The sequence below is a fragment of the Ursus americanus genome, chromosome 1 (genome assembly GCF_024610735.1).
Source record: "Ursus americanus isolate L20-20 chromosome 1, mUrsAme1.1.p, whole genome shotgun sequence".
Lineage (NCBI taxonomy): Eukaryota > Metazoa > Chordata > Mammalia > Carnivora > Ursidae > Ursus > Ursus americanus.
Window position 1 is genome coordinate 16,157,400 of NC_142127.1, and position 17,562 is coordinate 16,174,961.

The 17,562-nt window shown below is 41.0% G+C and overlaps 1 protein-coding gene across 4 annotated transcripts in view; it reads right to left on the minus strand.

Moving 5' to 3' along the window:
* NCKAP5 (NCK associated protein 5) overlaps positions 1 to 17,562 on the minus strand; it is a 941,115-nt gene that overhangs the window by 804,267 nt on the left and 119,286 nt on the right. For all 4 annotated transcript variants that reach the window (XM_087856956.1, XM_087856931.1, XM_087857057.1 and 1 more), the window contains exon 2: positions 6,003 to 6,132. In XM_087856956.1, the coding sequence (XP_087713082.1) occupies positions 6,003 to 6,071 (69 nt within the window). In that variant the 5' untranslated portion in view covers positions 6,072 to 6,132. The remainder of the gene's footprint in view (positions 1 to 6,002; positions 6,133 to 17,562) is intronic.

Genomic DNA, 17,562 nt, shown 5'->3' on the forward strand with positions numbered 1-17,562 from the left:
ACAATCCACTGGCTGCACTGAGCAATACCAACAATGCTCGTTTTGCATTTAGAAAAAGATTCAGTGAGTTCTGAGCTTTCTAAAATATGAACCTTTGCTCTTGGATACACACATCTTTGCTTGACATCCTAAACTTGCTCCCTTGCCTGCCTCAGCATATTGCTCATCCTGAGGGTAAACACAAGTCCCCATTCAGAAAGTCAGCACCCAGAAAAAGTGAACTAGACCTTCAGGTTTCCCATTTCTCTACCACATACAGATATCCTCTAGAATCCAGCCTGCTGCCACTGTAATAAAGTTTTATTGGAACATAAGCCATGTCCATTTATTCATGTATTGTCTGTGGCTGCCTTCAGGTTCCCATAGCAGAGCTGAGTACTTATGACTGCTCAGCTGGCCTGGGAAGCCTAAAAGATTCATTATTTGGCTTTTCACAGAGTTTGCTAGAAACTCTGCTTTAGAATTCCTTCCAGTCACTAACCTGGGGTGAAATTACTGAAGATGAAGCAGTACAGTTTTACATTTGTGAATTTGTCAGGGTTCTGTCCCTCTGTAAATATAATTATAAACGCAAGGATAAATATAGAGGGATTTATTATAAGGGATGGAGTCATGATTATAGAGGCTGAGAAGCCCCATGATATGCTGTCTGCAAGCTGGTAGCCCAGGAAACCCAGTGCTGTAGCTCCAGTCCAAACCCTAAGTCCTGAGAACCACGGGAGCCAATAGCTTAAGTCCCACTCCAAGTCTTAAGTCCTGAAAGCAAGGAGCACTGGTGTCTGAGGACAGAAGAAGATGTCTCAGCTCATGCAGAGATCAGGTTTGCTCTGTGTCAACATTTCTGTCCCATTCAGGTCTTCAGTCAATCAGATGATGCCCACCCACAGTGGTGAGGGCGAACTTCTCTACTGGGTCTACTGATGCCAATGCTAATCTCGCAGACACACCCAGAAGTAATGTTTTACCAGAGCTTAGTTAAGTCGACACATAAAATTAACCATCACAATTTGTTATAAGGAAGAAGTTTCCCTGGGGAAAAAAAATAATTCCACAATGAAATGAGTTGTTAGCCGAGGGTATAGGACAATATTCTTGGGTTGCCCCTTTCTTCTCTGCTCACCCACCAAATTCTCCACATCGCTTCAGCTGTCATACATGCGCTACTGAAGCAAGCTCTCAAATTGCTAACTCCAGCTCCTCCTCCACAGTGCTCCTTACAGCCTCCCCCCGCCATGACTTGGTGCCTCTCACAGTCAATGCCACACCATCTATCTCCTCTGTGTTATATCACTTTTCCTGCTGATCAGGTCAGCTTCAACCAATAAACTATGATCTTGTATCAGTCAGGGGGCTCTGCAGGAAAACGATGGCACATGCAAATCATCTAAACTGAGAAGATTTTGGTAAAGGAACCAGACAATAAAGTATGGGCAGACCTAAAGCAGACCAACATGAGACGGGCTGGCAATATCCAAGTGTCATTACTACCAAGAAGCCTGAAGGGACATGGGGAGAGGGAAGGTGCCAGAACACAGAGAGACCTGTGGTTTTGTGAGAGACGGTTGCCCAACAAAAGCTGTGACCTTAGGTAGAGTAGTCCAGTCACTGTGGTCTAGGACCAGGCAAGGAGCGAACAGGAAAGCCATCACCTTGACCTCTCTTCCTGACCTCTGATCTTGTGCTAGGTCCCCTCATTGGCCAAACCCAACTAGATGCCAGAAAACAAGATCCTTTTGATATGGTCCATGTGGCACATCTTCCAGGGGTGCACAGCCAGGCAGAGAAGGCTGGAGTGGATCTACACGGAAAAGTGGTGACTATCCAACACATCCCAGAGCTACTACAATGTCTTAAATGTGACGCAGGTTTTCTAGTGCTGCTTATTGTTTGGCTTCATGTGTGACTGTGGAAGGCCTAATCACTCTAATAATTTGGATACAAACCATCGAGAGGCTGAAGGATGAATTGAGGGGCTTGGTGTGGGGCCTTTCCTGCTCTCGTGAGTTTATCAAAATTGCCCTGCTGTAGGAGCTGAGGATCTAGTGTGGCCAACGTTTTGTCTTTCTTCTGGAAGGGGAAAAAAGGAAGGGGTACCACGAAAGAATTTGTCATTCATGAAAAAAAAGTTTACTCCTTTCTGTGCCTAAAAGCAAAAAGTAATTTTTCCTCAAATTAAAAGGGAATTTCTGCTATTGAAATGTGAGCTGGTAAAAAAAAAAAAAAAAAAAAAAAAAGATAATTCACTTCCCAGCCTTCTCATCAGTTAAATGTTATCATGGCCACAAGTATCAAATAGCTATATAGGCAGCCTGGGAATGATTCTTGCAAATAAAAAAGCACAGTGTGAAATGCTGACTTTTTCTGATCAAAAGCATCCTGGGGTAGGTGGAACAGCTTTGGGTCAAGAAGAGGCCTCGATTTCTGGGGTGATTTTTATTGCTATCAGAGAGAAGACTGTACTTGCCGCAGACGTGCGGCTCCTCGGCACACTCCTACTGGGGAAGGCAAACTTGTAGTCACTTGTCTTTCTCTCAGGGTACTTACCCCCCACATTGAAACATATTTTTCATTTCAGTTTCACTTACCTGTCACTTTCTTCTTAAAAAGGGTGATTTATCAAGTAAAAAAATCAACATCAAAGAACACTTCAATGCTACTGAGACGCGCACGCACACACACACACACACACACACACACACACACACACTCTCAAACCCTCCCGGTGTCCTGTCCTGAAGGCAAAATTGTTACTGAAGACCACGAGTGATCGTCCCCCAATGGGGAGTTTTTTTCAGTATCTGGGCCGTGAGTTTCTTTATTCTGTGGTTCCACCAGCCTACAAATTTAAAAGCTGTTGCAAGGGAGCTATAATTTCTACTCAACACTTCACGATTTGATTATGTAAAATAAAAAGTATAATGAAGTTAATAGTACCTTATTCTTACTGTACATTATGAGGAATTTTTTTCCCGCAAAATGTGAAAGTGGAAATTACCTCTGGGCCTTCTAATTCTCAAAAATGTGGGTCATAATGATTACTGTGGTGGAATTTCAGGACTTAAGATTTAGTGTATTTCTCTTTCCTCTATTCAGTTTTCCAAAGGGACATCTTCTCTTACCGGGATTTTATGCAGTACAATGTAAGGCAGTGAAGTGAGGGTAGGAGACCTGCACTGCACGCTACTTGTGGGAACTCGAGAAAAACACTGAACCTCACTGAGGAATAATTTCTTTTGCAAAGTGAGGAGGCTGGATAACCCAGTCCCAATCTAGCATTCTATGATAAAAAAAAAAACACAACATAAAGTGGAATAAAGTAAACATGCCTTGAAAAAGAAGGGTGGCATATGATGCCAGGTGTTTCTTTCCCCTTGTATTTTCCGGTAACCCTAATCCAGGATCATCATCTTGTGTTTCTCTCCTAGTTATTTGTGTGGTTTCAGCAGGGAGCCAAAAAGAAGGGCAATGTCTTGGGTTTAAGTCCTTTACAGGCCAGTGAGCGTTGAGCTCATCCTCGTCTACCTCTCTCCCTGATGGTTGCAAGAGAATTCACTCAAGGGACTCTCAGTGGGTCTCACTCTTAAAGCACCAGCTCAAAATGAGTACTCTTGCTCTCACTGCCTCAGCATCTTATATGAGGAAAGAACATAACGCTAAAACAGAAGTCATATTTATAGTCACGTGGCCTAAACTGTAGATCATGCAGTGGCATTTAAGGCCTCCCACACCCCAGGCCACCTACTCATAAGAGAGCACAGTCTTTCAGGATTTTCCCAATTATGCACATGCAGACCAAACACTTAATCTACCTCCAGGAAATAAGGAAGATATTGCACTAATGCAAAAACTTTCCTTAAGCATCATTTGGGGAGATTTAATAGGATTAAGTTTCTCAGGTGGTGCCAAGCAACGGGTTTTTATTTTCACAGTCTACTTTGATGCTGTTAAGTCAGAAAATGGATCTGCAGGCCCCGCAAGACTCAGGGCAGAGCCATGCGCCAATGGGAACCCAAGCTTGGTTGTGGGCTTTCAACTAGCACTGCTACTATGACAGGCTTTGATTTATGCTCACAGTCAAGCCTGTCCCTGAGCAAAATTTCAATATGGACAATGGTTTCATTAAGACTGTTTCCTCTTTCTCTGATTTGCAGGTACCTGATGCCCTCAGGGTAATTTGCTGCCTCTCCTCTCCCCTCCCTGCCCCAACCCAGTCCTGCATCCCAGCACTCCCTGCTCTTCATCCTATTGTTTACCAATTCCCTCCACAAAATTTTGCTCAGCTGCTTGACATTTGGGAAAGATCCAAGACCTTTTATTAATGAGTGCTACTATGAATTATTAAAAGACAATAGCTTAGCATGCTTTCATGGATAGCATCTTTACACATTCTCTGGCATGGAAGGCAGAATTTGGGATTTTAGGGACTAATCAGCAAGGATATTTCTGGGTTAAGAGAACGTTTCCTGCAGAGCGCCTGGGTGGCTCAATCAGTTAGGTGTCTGACTCCTGATTTCGGCTTGGGTTGTGATCTCGGGGTTGTAGGATCAAGCCCCACATCAGGCTCTGTGCTTAGCTCAGAGTCTGCTTATCCCTCTCCCTCTGCTCCTTCCCCCGACTTGAGCTCTCTCTCATAATAAAAAAAAATTTTTTAATGGGAGAACCTTTCCTGTGCTGCTCATATTATAATATATGAGCATCTCTGTCCTCTGCTTCGATATATGACAGACCCTATTGGCAGGTTAATAGGTAAAAAGTGTTTTCTTTGGAAAAGGAGGGGCTGAGAAATTATCTTTTTATCCTAAGTTTTCCCCGAAACTATCCCCAGGGAATAGACATATAAACACACACACACACACACAGGCTATTTGCATCACATTCACCCTGGAAGACAGAAAGCCCTAAGACATGAGAAGAGGGCACATCCTTTGGGAGGAGACTCTAAAATGCTGTAAGAGTTCTTAGCCTCCAAAGATAGGCTGGTCAGCACACAGCCCACACAGATGCAGAAATTGAATCTAAAAACAAGAGAGGAACTAGACACAAAAGTTTAATGTAATCCTTTTCTCTATTCCCGGAAACTCATATCCAGCAACAGTTTGTGACATTAAGCCTCAGCAATTATGGGATAACTAGCTAGTCTATACACTGGTGGAGCCAGACCTATACCAGCAGAGTGGGAGAAGTGCAACTGACAAATCCATTCAACAAATATTTGATTGGAGTCCGACCCGGACTCTAGGCCAAGTGCTGGGAGCACACAAATGAATAAAGCACATCCTTCCACAACATGCAAAAGAAGGAGCTGACGGAAATCTCTACTTCAGTAAATGAGCAAAAGAGAAAGGAATGACTCACTTGATTTCTTGCTCTGTTCACATGCATTAGGGAAGAGAAGGGGTGATGCACACGTCTGAGCTCAGAGAGCAGCCAACCTTCCGAAATCAGGGACTTAGTCTCTTTCCTTGGACTAACCAGATTTTCATATATGAAAGCAAACACAACCAGGTTTTTAAGAATGACGCCCATCAGCATTCACATTCTTAGAAAGAAAGTTTATAAACAATTGAACTCTGGTACGTACCTAAGAAGATCTCAGGGACTCTTCACTCTTCAATATTTGAAGCTCTATTACATTCTTATTCAACTTATCCCCCAAATGAAGATAAATGGGTGATGGAACAACTATATGTAGGCTTGGCATTTGGCATCAGCTTTACAGTAGTGTTTTTCTATAGGTTAAAGTCTACTTCAGCTGGAATTAATGTAATTATATATAATGTTGACAGATTATGACATTTGCCTATTAAGACACTATACAAACATTCCAATAATTTGCTGGCTTTTGACTTTGTAAAAAATAAATGAAACCAAATCCCAGGGGATATGGCTAATGGGGTAACTGGAATAGAGGTTTCAAAAGCACAGGGTTCAGGAAATAACAGTCAAAGAATAATGCATTTTAAGCCAAAACATATAGTGGTAAATGAATATTTAGTACTTACCACAAGACTGCTGTCTAGAGACAGCCTTTTTCCAAAGTCCCTTTTCTCAAGCTGTCTCTTTCCCTCCATGGGTGAAGTTATTTATTTTCCTTTGTGATTTATAAGAATTCCCCTTCTGTTTCCAGGGTCACTGCAAAAAGTGAGCATGTGTTTTACCATCCAAGTGAATAGTGTTTAGACCCTTGTTTTTAGCTTTCTAACCAGAAACAAGTTTTGCAGCCAAAATACCCAGACCTGAATCATAAATGCAGAACTGGGCTCTCTCAACTCAAAAGACCTCTCCGTGTTGCAAATATCAGAGTCATCTTTACGGAGGCCCCTATGTTTTTATAGGTCTTGCTAATGGAGTTGGGGAATGGGTTTGCAGGTTGAATCAGCAGACTGTGGAAAAAAACAAACAGTCTGTTTCATGCCACGCTTGCTCCACACTTGCCCTCCCTCTATCAGCCAGAATCATTCTGTTACTGTGCACATAGATGCTGTCTGCAAATTCCATGAGATCAAACTGACAAAACCAGGCTCCATAACCAAGAGTGGCTGAGCCCAAGGTCCGAGGACAGGAAACTGAAACCTGAACATTACTGCCAATATTTCCTTGTAAAATATTTAATTTGAACAGATGTGGGGAACATTATAAGAGACATTCCCTCTAGGACAGGTAGATTCCTCATGAATGGTGGAGGACATGTCATTGTCAAGGAGTATTTGAACACCCATTGCATTTTACCGTATCGGATATAGGTAATCTCTGTACTCCACTGTGGTTGCTAGCTCTAGAATGACTAAGTGCCCTGGTTAGCAAGAATATATTATGCGTATTAAGCACTTGCTTCCAGTCTTCACAAAGATATAAATGGCCTGAAGTAAAAGAAACAGGTTTTAGTCCAGGCTTTCCTACCCATTTGCCAAGTAACCTTGGACACGTCATTCAGCCTCTCTGAAACTCACCTTTCTAACTTGCAAAAAACAGGTAACATTGGTGACCAAATGAGAGATGTACAATGATTTAAAGGCAATAAACTACAACTTGTGTGTAAGTTATAATTATGCACAGATTACTTTAAAAACCAGCTAACCTTAAATACTAAGTTAACATAATCTAATACATCTTTGATGATTCAGGATGCACTTGGAGGTACAGAAATTGCTCATAACCCACACAAAACACATAGCCATCATCCTGCTATCAAAGAAAAGCTGAACTTAATAGCATACTATACCAGTCAGCTTTTGATAAAATTGAAAAGAAGTATTATCCGCAGCCCCCTCAATTGCTCCAACTCTAATGAGCTTGTAACAAAACCTGACCTCACAGCCCCCAGCATATGGCCTCTTGCTCCTTGTTTCCCCCACCAGGAGGAGGGCTGGGACAGCAGTGCCCCAGACAGGGTATGCCCAAATGATGGTCTGTGGTAGGAAACCGATGGACTCCCTTCCCAGCCGTAGACTCTCTCCTCCATCCGCTACCTCTCACTTTTAGGAACACCAATTCCAATTCATTACTCATCCACTCAGAATCTCCTGGGAGTCCATTCTGAAATCAGGATATAAAACCAAATTTTTCAACATCGTGTTCAAGGTCTACTTCCTGCCAAGTTGCCTTTTACAGTCCGTGAATATGTGAGACACATTCCTGAGACCACACTTTGCATCACACCCCTCACCTCCATCAGGTCTAATTCTCCCCTCTCTAGTACCTGGCGTTAAGTCCTTCACGGGAGCTTCCTGGTCACCCCACCGGCCAAAGACTTCTTTCTCTCCCACGTTTCATGGGACTCCATAGGGACTCACTTATTAACCACCATCATCACCTAGCACAGTTTAAATATAGGAATTTCTTATTATTTGCTGGTTGGTAGAGCCTAGTAGTTAAGAACAAACTCTTGGCAGCATTTTCCAGAATAAAGTTAGTTGCACGCTATTACTATCAGCAAAACTATTAGTCCAGTGAAATTTGTTTTAAGGGCTTGCCTTTCCTATTTTCAGCTGTTCCCATCCACTTTGCTGCCCCCTCCTCATCTCATTATGAGATATATGCGCTATATGCACTCACTGGTAGCTCAGAATACTTTCTGTAATGATGGCTCCAGCTAGAGGAGGCCCACCCAAAACATACCCCCCTAACTCATTTTCTTCTTGTCTTTTCTCATTTATATATTTCTCACCCTCCTAAGTCATACTCCAAAGAGCCCTGGCATTTGGTGGGTCACAATAGATAATCCTTTGGCATGTGGCATGTATTTATTAAGTACCTAATGTATGAAGGACCCAGTACTTAGGTGTTAATAACACAGCCATGTATAAGAGAGACTAGGTTCCTGCTTTCATGGAACTTCATGGAAGATATAGGAAATAAATAAGCAAACAAACAACTCCAAACCATGAGAGATATCTGCTTATAGAAGGAAATAATCCTCAGGAGGCAGTATTATGGAGTGTCAAGCATCTGGAAAGGGAGAACACTTTAGACAGAATGGTAAAAATAGAAGCCAGTCAACATAATATAATAAAAAAACATTTAAAAAAAATAGAAGCCAGTCATATAAAAATGCAAGTAAAGAGCATTCCAGATAGAGGGACCAGTCTTTCTGCTGGGAAAAAGATGGAAAGAGGTTTGTGCACCCCCAGAATAGGAAACCAGTTTTTTAGGAATGAAGAAGCTGGGAAGACAATGTGTGAGGAAAGTTCTAAGCTATAAGCAACAATTACATCACACAAGGGTCCTGTAGGACAAGGTAACTTGTTTGTTCTGAGCACAACAGTTTATCTTAAGGTTTGATTACTCCTTACTAGCTGATAACATTAAACAATTTAATCTCTGTAGGCTCCAACTGATTCATCTATAAAATGGCATTAATGCTAAGACCTGTTTTCATAGTGGGGTTGCTGTGATGATTAACCAGATGATCCATTTAAAGAGTTTTCCCACTACCTGGCACATAGTAGGTAAGCTTTAAATATCAGATATATGGATCATCCCTTCCCGTAAGTATGATTAAACTCTTTCATAAGCAATGCTAGTGATTGGATTTTATGCTCCATAATAGGCTGATGAGACTGTCATTTTGGGAAACAGGGATTCTTTTGACAGTCCTCAAACAGCCTAATCTGCTATATGGAAGGCTGATTGAACAGTTTAACCTGGTCAGTAGTGCCAATTAAGTAGGCAGAGATTAACCTTCAAAACATTCAGCATCTGATAAGGCATAGGGATTGGCCAATCAGAAGGACATGGTCAATGACAACTAGTAGTACAGCTGCAGCCATATGTCCTGGCCAGTTACCACCCTAAATGTATGTACTACCCCCATCCCAAGAACTTGAAAATTCACAAAATATACCATAAACAATCATGGAAAGGATCAAAATAAAGTTATCCAAAAGGATCAAAGGAAGACCATGCAAGAAACAAAATGGCAATCAGGATGTGTCAACATGAAAAGGGGAGGAGTCCACAGAGTTGACAAGTCAGGAAGGCTGACAGGCTCCACCTCCAGCATTGTCGAGGAAAGAGATGTGCCCACATTTACGCATACCCAGAAAGGACTGCAAGTCTAGAAGGGACATGAGTATGTAAGATCCCAGACACTTTGGTATTAGGCTGGCCATCTGTATCATCCAACAAACTCCCCTACTCAGAGACCACTGCCATAAAGCAACCTTCCAATTTTCTTTGATTCCCAAGTCATTTTTCTTATAGAAGAAGAATGTGCTGACCAGCAAATATAAGGAGGCAATCTTTTGTAAGGTTACATTTTTAATAAAAATTTGCAATTCAGCATCTGACTCTTTACATTCATCATTTATGTATTTGCTTAGTATATTAGTCAGCTTATGCTGCCGTAACAGAATATCACAGACTCGGTGGCTTAAACAATAGAAATGGATTTTCTCACAGTTCTGGAAACGGGAAGTTCAAGATCAAGGTGTTGACAGTGTTGGTTTCTGGTGAGATATCTTTCCTTAGCTTGCATTTGGTCGCCTTCTGTGTTCTCGTGTGACCTTTTCCTTTGTACACATACTTGTGGTGCCTCTCTGTTTTCTTTGTCTTATAAGGACATCGGTCCTATTGAATGAGGCCCCACTCTTAAGACTTCATGTAACCTCAAATACCTCTTAAAAGACTGTATCTTCAAATATAGTTCCTTTGTGGGTTAGGGCTTCAACATGAATTTTCAGGGGATACATTTCCAGCCAAATGAGTTAATGTCAGATTTCAAAGTCTGATCATTTCTCAGAGTCTAAAACCTGACAGAAGACTCTGGGTGTCGGTGGGTACTCCCAGACCCTATCCCTCTCTGCTGGTTAATTCACTGTTGGATTTTACCATCATCACTACCACCCACCCATCCCTGCCTTCCCCTACTATACTCTTCTCTTTATTGCAGGTCTAGAGGTGCAAACATTATCAAGATTTCTTAGTCAGTTGGCCAACTTGGATTCTGCCAATAGGAGGCAGTGAGAGATCAGAAGGCAACAGGAAGGGGAAAGCCCTTCTGCTTCTAGCTGCAGATAAGCAGCATCAACAGCAGGTGACTGCATGACCCAGTAACTTCTGTGAGTTCTCCAACAAGCTCAGTATAAAAACAAGCAGTAGCAGCTTCCAAGTCTTTGCGTACCACCAACTTAAGCCTTTTGCTCCTCCAGCTTTCCCAACAGAGTTGCATTAAAAAATTCCTTGCATTAACTCTCTCCCTACTTGAAATATCTAGAGTAGTTTCTCTTTTCTGAGGTTGACAATAATTGATTCACATCCCATAGAGACGTCATTGGACAGGCAGCCAGCCTTCCTTGAGCAACTCCTGGTCTCCTTTTTGTTAGCCTTCTGAGCAATAGTGTGGAATTAAAAATCCTACCGGACACTAAGTTCCTGGAGAGCAGGGACAATATTTTAAGTTCTGTGTTCTCCTAGGTAGTATAATGCCTGATGCATAACAACATGGCAGACACTCAATGAGCATTTGTTGTTTGCTTGAATAAATGAATAAATGAATGTTTACAGCTGTCTTTGTGAACACATAAAAAGCAGGGCGGCAAGATAACATTGCTAAAGCAAAGAACTGCTATACACATTTATAACCCTGAAATTACTTTTATAGCCAAACACACAGACACACTCAAGCCTCAAAGAAAACATTTTATCATGATTTTAAAACTATTATCAACCTAAAAATTACTGCTTAGGACCTGCCTGAACTTACAAAGTACCATAACTGGGTCCTGTTCATGCCTTTTCTATGGCTTCTAACAGCTCTGGTCATGAAGAAGACACATCTGCCTCCAAGCGAGGAGTGGAAGCCTCTCCCCGCTTGCAAGGGGAGGAAAATGGTCAAAGAGTTGAAGGAAGACAGGATATTAAGCATCTTTTTTTGGCTGATGGACATTGATACTGGTCTCCCCTCTCCTCTCACGTACATTTCTCTCTCTCTAACTGATGAAAATCCCATTTCTTGGTATCTGTAGAATCTGGGTTGGCCTTAATAAACTCTCTTTAATTTTCCTCACAGATAGTAATGGCCTTTCAATACTAGACAGACCCTTTAATATTCCTAAAGACGTCAGTGATTTCTTTTTTCTGCCAGACTCTATTAACAGACTGTATAATTTTCAAGGGACTATAACCAAACAACACCCTTAAATGAACCTCAAAGGCATTTTTCCTCACATGCAGGTCATCACACACATGCAAAGTTATTCACACTCTCGCATACACTCACACATATTCTGAGAACTTCTTTCCATAGCAATTCCTGCCTCTCTGACTCCTCCTCTCCCCACCTCTGCTTTGAAATTTTAGTGGTAGTGCCTGAAGAAATGGAGAAGACAAGGTAGAACCAAAGGCATTAGAAGACCTGGCTCTCAGCCCTCTTTGCCATTAAGTCTGAGTATGTTCCCTAACTCCTGTGAGTCTACATTTGCCAATCTGTCCTCGCCAGATTATTGTGAGGTTGCGCTGAGACCATGTACGATTCAAGATATTTTTACAATCAGCCTCGTTAAGCCACAAACTATGCAAAATAATATTGTTAGCAGCCTCATACACAACCAGAGAACAGAAATTGTGTCAAACTCATCGACACATACCCTCAGTACCCAGCATCCTACAAGGTATAAATCGTACAAAGAATGACTTCAAGGCGCTTGGGTGGCTCAGTTGGTTAAAGCAGCTGCCTTTGGCTCAGGTCATGATCCCAGGGTCCTAGGATCGAGCCCCGTGTAGGGCTCCCTGCTCAGTGGGGAGCCTGCTTCTCCCTCTCCCTCTGCCTGCCGCTCTCCCTACTTGTGCTTTCTGTGTGTCAAATAAATAAATAAAATCTTTAAAAAAAATGATTTCAGAATTGAATGTGCCAAAGACAAATGAAAAGAGCATAAGTCTCTTGTCCCCAACAAGGTAGTTCATAGACCTCCACCCTGGTTTCTCCTTAGAATCACCCGGAGACCTTGTAAAACATACCAATGGCCACACGCCCTCCCAGACCCCCGGAATCTCTAGGGTGAGTAGGCTGAGAGCAGCCTGGGTTGGTAACCACTGGTTGAAACGATGATTCTCAAGCTTTGCCACCTATTGGAGTCACCCAGGGGAGTCACAAAGATCAATCAGGATTACTAGGGGAGGATGCAGTGTTCATTACTTTAAGCTCCCTGAATGACTCTAACATGCAGCACCAGTTTGAAAGGGTGAAGGTGCGCCCCCTTCCTTGGTTTCTTTCCCTTCCTCAAGGGCCAAGAGACATGCAGTTGCTGGCAGACACAACTGTCTTTCTTTAGCCACTGCAACTAGCAATTCCTTTTTTTTTTTTTTTTTTTTGGTCAGTGGAACCCTATCAAACACCAGCATTTATTTATTTATTTATTTATTTATTTATTTATTTATTTATTTATTTATATAATGATTTTTATTATGTTATGTTAGTCACCATACAGTATATTCTTAATTTTTGATGTAATGTCAATTCTTAATCTGAAAACACTGACCCCCAAAGAAGACTATTAGATACAAACAATTAGGATCAGCATCTCCCTCTGTCCAGCTCACTCATCATCCTGTTTAAATGGGGCTTTTGCTTCATGTGAAAACTAATGTTGACTCAAGATTCCAAATTAATGCACAAATAGAATCTCAGAAAGTCAGAGTGAGGCCATCATTCAGAGAATGAGGGAAAGAGCCTCCAACACCAAGGACAAGAGTGGAAGAAAATCTTGACTCAAATGTTCCCAGTCCCACTCCTGCCTCTCTCCCCACTGTTCTCTAAGAGTATCTTGCTCTCATTTCTAAGTGCAAAGAGCAGGAGGGAAGAGAGGAAACTGTGAATCTGTAAGATTTGCTTATAGCTACCAAATAGAATGTTTGAAACTCCCATCAGCTTTGTATTGAAATCTTTTCATCCCGATGTATTAAAGTCCACGTAAAGGAAAGCAGTTGGCTTGTCTTATACTTTAAATGCATACACACAGCGGCTTCCTTTTAGAGGAAATACCAGCTCAATAACTTTCTGCTATTGATACATCTATTCATGAAGTACTCACACATGTATATAAGTGTGTGCGGGCTGCACACGTGTGAATGTGTATGAGTGTGTATGTGAGTGCCTGTGTGCACACACACACTGAACAGAAAACCACTCTCTCCATTCTGGACACGAGAATAAAAAAATACCAAACGATGTGACTTACAAACCACAAAGTGTCTATTTAAATCCGAACAGCACCCTGAAACTGATTTAGAAGACTGCATGCGAACAGATTTCCCAAATGTGGCCCATCCTTGCCAGATAAATTAGTGGCTGGAAACACTCTCTGCAGGATGTGACAACAGCTTTTTTCTTTGAAGTGGAGGAAAATCTTGCATGATGATGAAAATTGGTTTTAAAGAATGGTTTCATGAGCTCATGTTTATTAAACTTCTCACCCTAGAAGCTACTAGTAGCTTATAGCCAGTAGTTTAAATTCCAGAAAGGAACCCTAAGAATTACTGCTTAGTGGTCTCTTGACATAAACAGCTACCTCCAGCACAGGAATGAGGGGACTCTAGGGTGGGCAGGGTCTGGAAATCTTCGCTGTCGTTCAGCATGCAGCTCAGCAAACTACAACAGTTGAAGAACTAATGCTAATCTGATTTCAGTTCCTTAGGAGTGCAGGACAGGGAAAGCTCTTCAAACCTCTAAAACATCCAAAATTCAATCATTTCCAACCCTTACTCTTCAAATATTTTTTAAATTGAGAGATAATTTACATACCTTAAAGTTCAGCCTTTCAAAATATACAACTCAGTGTCAACCCCTTCCATTACCTGAAACTATTTATTCGCTACAGAAATTTAGGTTATGATTCTCTTTCAGCTGGGGCACAAAGAAGCTTCCTCATGGTGTCTTGAGGTTCCATCCCTCCTGACTGTGCCATGTCTGTATCATTTTGGGTAGCAGCATTCTGGATAATCCTGAGTTCAAATTCTCCAACTGAACAGTTCTGTGACCCTAAGCAATTTCTGTGAGCTTGAGCAATTTACTTAATGTTGTTTGGTCTCAGTTTCCCCACGGGTAAAATTAAAATACCAAGAGCAGCAATCCCCTTAAGGTGCTCTGAGGTTTAAGATGCTCATTTTAAAATACTGAGTAGAGGGGTGCCTGGGTGGCCCAGTTGGTTAAGCATCTGCTTTCAGCTTGGGTCATGATCTCAGGGTCCTGGAATCGAACCCTGTGTTGGGCTTCCTGCTCACAGGGAGCCTGCTTCTCCCTCTCCTCCCTGCTCGTTTTCTCTCTCTCTCTCTCTCACAAATAAATAAATAAAATCTTTTAAACAAATAAAATTAAAAATTTAAATAAAATACTGAGTACATACTCAACAACTGTTAGTTACAACTCAACAGAATCCTTTTCATTCAGAATTCAATAATAATATTTATTCAATATCTGTTTTGGTCCCAGACTTTGTGTTAGGCCCTAAGAGAGAGAAGAGAAGAGAAGAGAAAAGAAGAGAAGAGAAGAGAAGAGAAGGAAAAAAAAAAGATGTAAATCACATATCCTCCAATTTTAAAGAGGGAGGGGAGGTTTATATCATAAAAAGGTAAAAAAAAAAAAGTGAACGAATGAATGTTTTTGGCGCAAAGATGACTCACTTCCGGTTGGAATAATCTGTAAAACTTGCCTTCATTGCCATTCAAGTATTTCCAGCTGATTTCCAGACAGAAACTATTGCTACATTTTTTACAGTGTATCAACCAAAAGCTAAGAGACAGAATGGCAGGGCTTTGGACCAGGATAAGCATTTCAGCTCTGGCTGCGCTTCTCCAACCATCTGTTCCTTCCCTCCCAGTTCTTCTTCGTAAAGCTGTGCCCCCTGTTCAGTTCCCTCCTCTACCTCCTCTCCATTTATCGCTTTTAGAAACGTTTCTATTTCATTACATGAAATACCCGTATGTTGCCCATGAACTCCTAAGGGGAAAGTCAGTGTAAAAATGAAACAGATAAATAAATAACTTTTAAAAATAAATAAAGTGTGCACATAACCCCAGAGGACTGGAAGAATATTTAGATAAGTGACTAGGGAAAAGAATTTTCACACTGTGTCATCTGCTAACGCTAATGAGTTAATTAAATTAGAAAAATTCCACAGCCGGAAGCAAAAACATCCAAATATGTGGGATGCTGGGGGAATTATAGACCATGCCACTAAATGCATTCTGTTCAAGCGTTTTTTTGTTTTTGTTTTTGTTTTCCTTTGAGAAGGCTGTGGAGAGCTACACTTAAAAAAACATCCAATTTCAAGAGCGTATTTTCCATCTGGGGCCAGTTGGGTAGAATATGCTCTAAATTCTGCAAAGCCCACTGAAAGACAACATGACTTGTTAAGAAACTGTTTATGAAAAAAAACGTTTTGAAAAGATCCAGCACAAGGTTTAATTGTGATGTCCCTCTACCTGGCTGAATTCATTATTTTCCATTAAATGCTTTAGTACACACGTGAAAAGCCAAAACAGTCCAGGAAATGGATATAGTCAAAAAAGTCTGACAACAATACATTTTTGCTAGGCTTTACATGGTAATTAGAATATTTGCAGCTACCTGGAAGCTTTCTTCTCTGTAAGAGTTTTTTTCTCTTCTTTTATGGTAACCTCCTTCCATAACCCCTATGTCCCAAACAATCCTGATGCGGGGGGAAAAAAAAAAGGCTCAAAGCCTAGTAAATCAAGATTGAAATAACCATTAATATGCTGAAACCAATGGAAAGAATTTGTAATAAACCATAAAATGTAGAATATGACATTAAAGATGTCCTAAGTAATAACAGCTGTCAAAATGAAACGTATGAAAAAAGTCTCAAAGATGTTTATCTTTTCCTATTCAGTGTCTAATTAAATTGAGAGTGCTGTTCACTTGTGGGGAAGTGAGCTGAAATCTCCTTCAAAAGTAAAAAGTTGATGAGCACCCACTTACACTGATGGCTAGAGAAAGTGAGGTTAAGGTTGTGTGTGTGTGTGTACACTATGTCTCTGTGTGACACATACACCCAGGCAAATATACCTACATATGCATATACGGCCATACTTCCCTTCTTGTCCTCATGTCTCCCAGGTTATGAACAGTGATAATCAAAACTTCTAATTATTGAGGCTTTCTTTTTTCTTGTGATGAGTTGTTTCTTTTTATGTGGGCTTCGAAGGCTCAAGAATAAGACAAGTTCTATAGATAGTTGGATAAATCAGCACTTCTCAGACCCAAGAATAGGAATCTCTGGTGGATTCATTAAAATGCAGATTCTGATTAAACAGGTCTACAGTAATGTCTGAGATTCTGCATATCTAATACGCTGATGCTTCTGGTCTGTGAATTCCACTTTGATACTAAAGGATCTGAAATGTAAAATGGAGAACTTATCTGTATCCATGTAAGAGTGAAATTCTATGAATTTTCTCAGAAAACTATGATCTTCTAGCCAGATGGCATGGCTTTATTCCAGACATAATCTAAGACACTTCATGGACTATATAGGTCATGTAGCTTAGGTCGTGCACAATAATTTTTATGTTAACCTCAATTCAGGACATTTGGAATCCCAGAACCTAAGGTTTAAATGGTTTCTTCCAGACCCCTCATCACCCCCCACCAATACAGTCATTGCTTCTAAAATCAACCTAACAAATTGTAGCCCTGTCTCTCCTTACCACTTCCACTGACAGAAGTTCCCACTGTTTTTTTCAGACCCATCTCACATTTGGGGGTCATGAATAGTTAGAAAATTTTACTCCATCTCCTCAATTTTTATCCACTTGACTATAGCTCTGTTCCCCAAAATAAATATGTTTTCTCTTCTTCAAACATAATATGCCCAGTTTCTCCAACACTTTCTCTTGTGAGAAACTTTCCACAGCCCTTGGCTTTCTTGTCACTGTCTCTGAAACTTCCTAGAACTTGATGAAATCTATAATAATGTGTTTCATTCAGGTTCCTTTAAAAAATTATATCATAATATATGCATGAATCCTCTTTGTAAGAGATACAAGCAGTAAAAAAAAAAAAGCACATACACTATAATGTGAAAACTGTACCCTTTCACTCCTCTC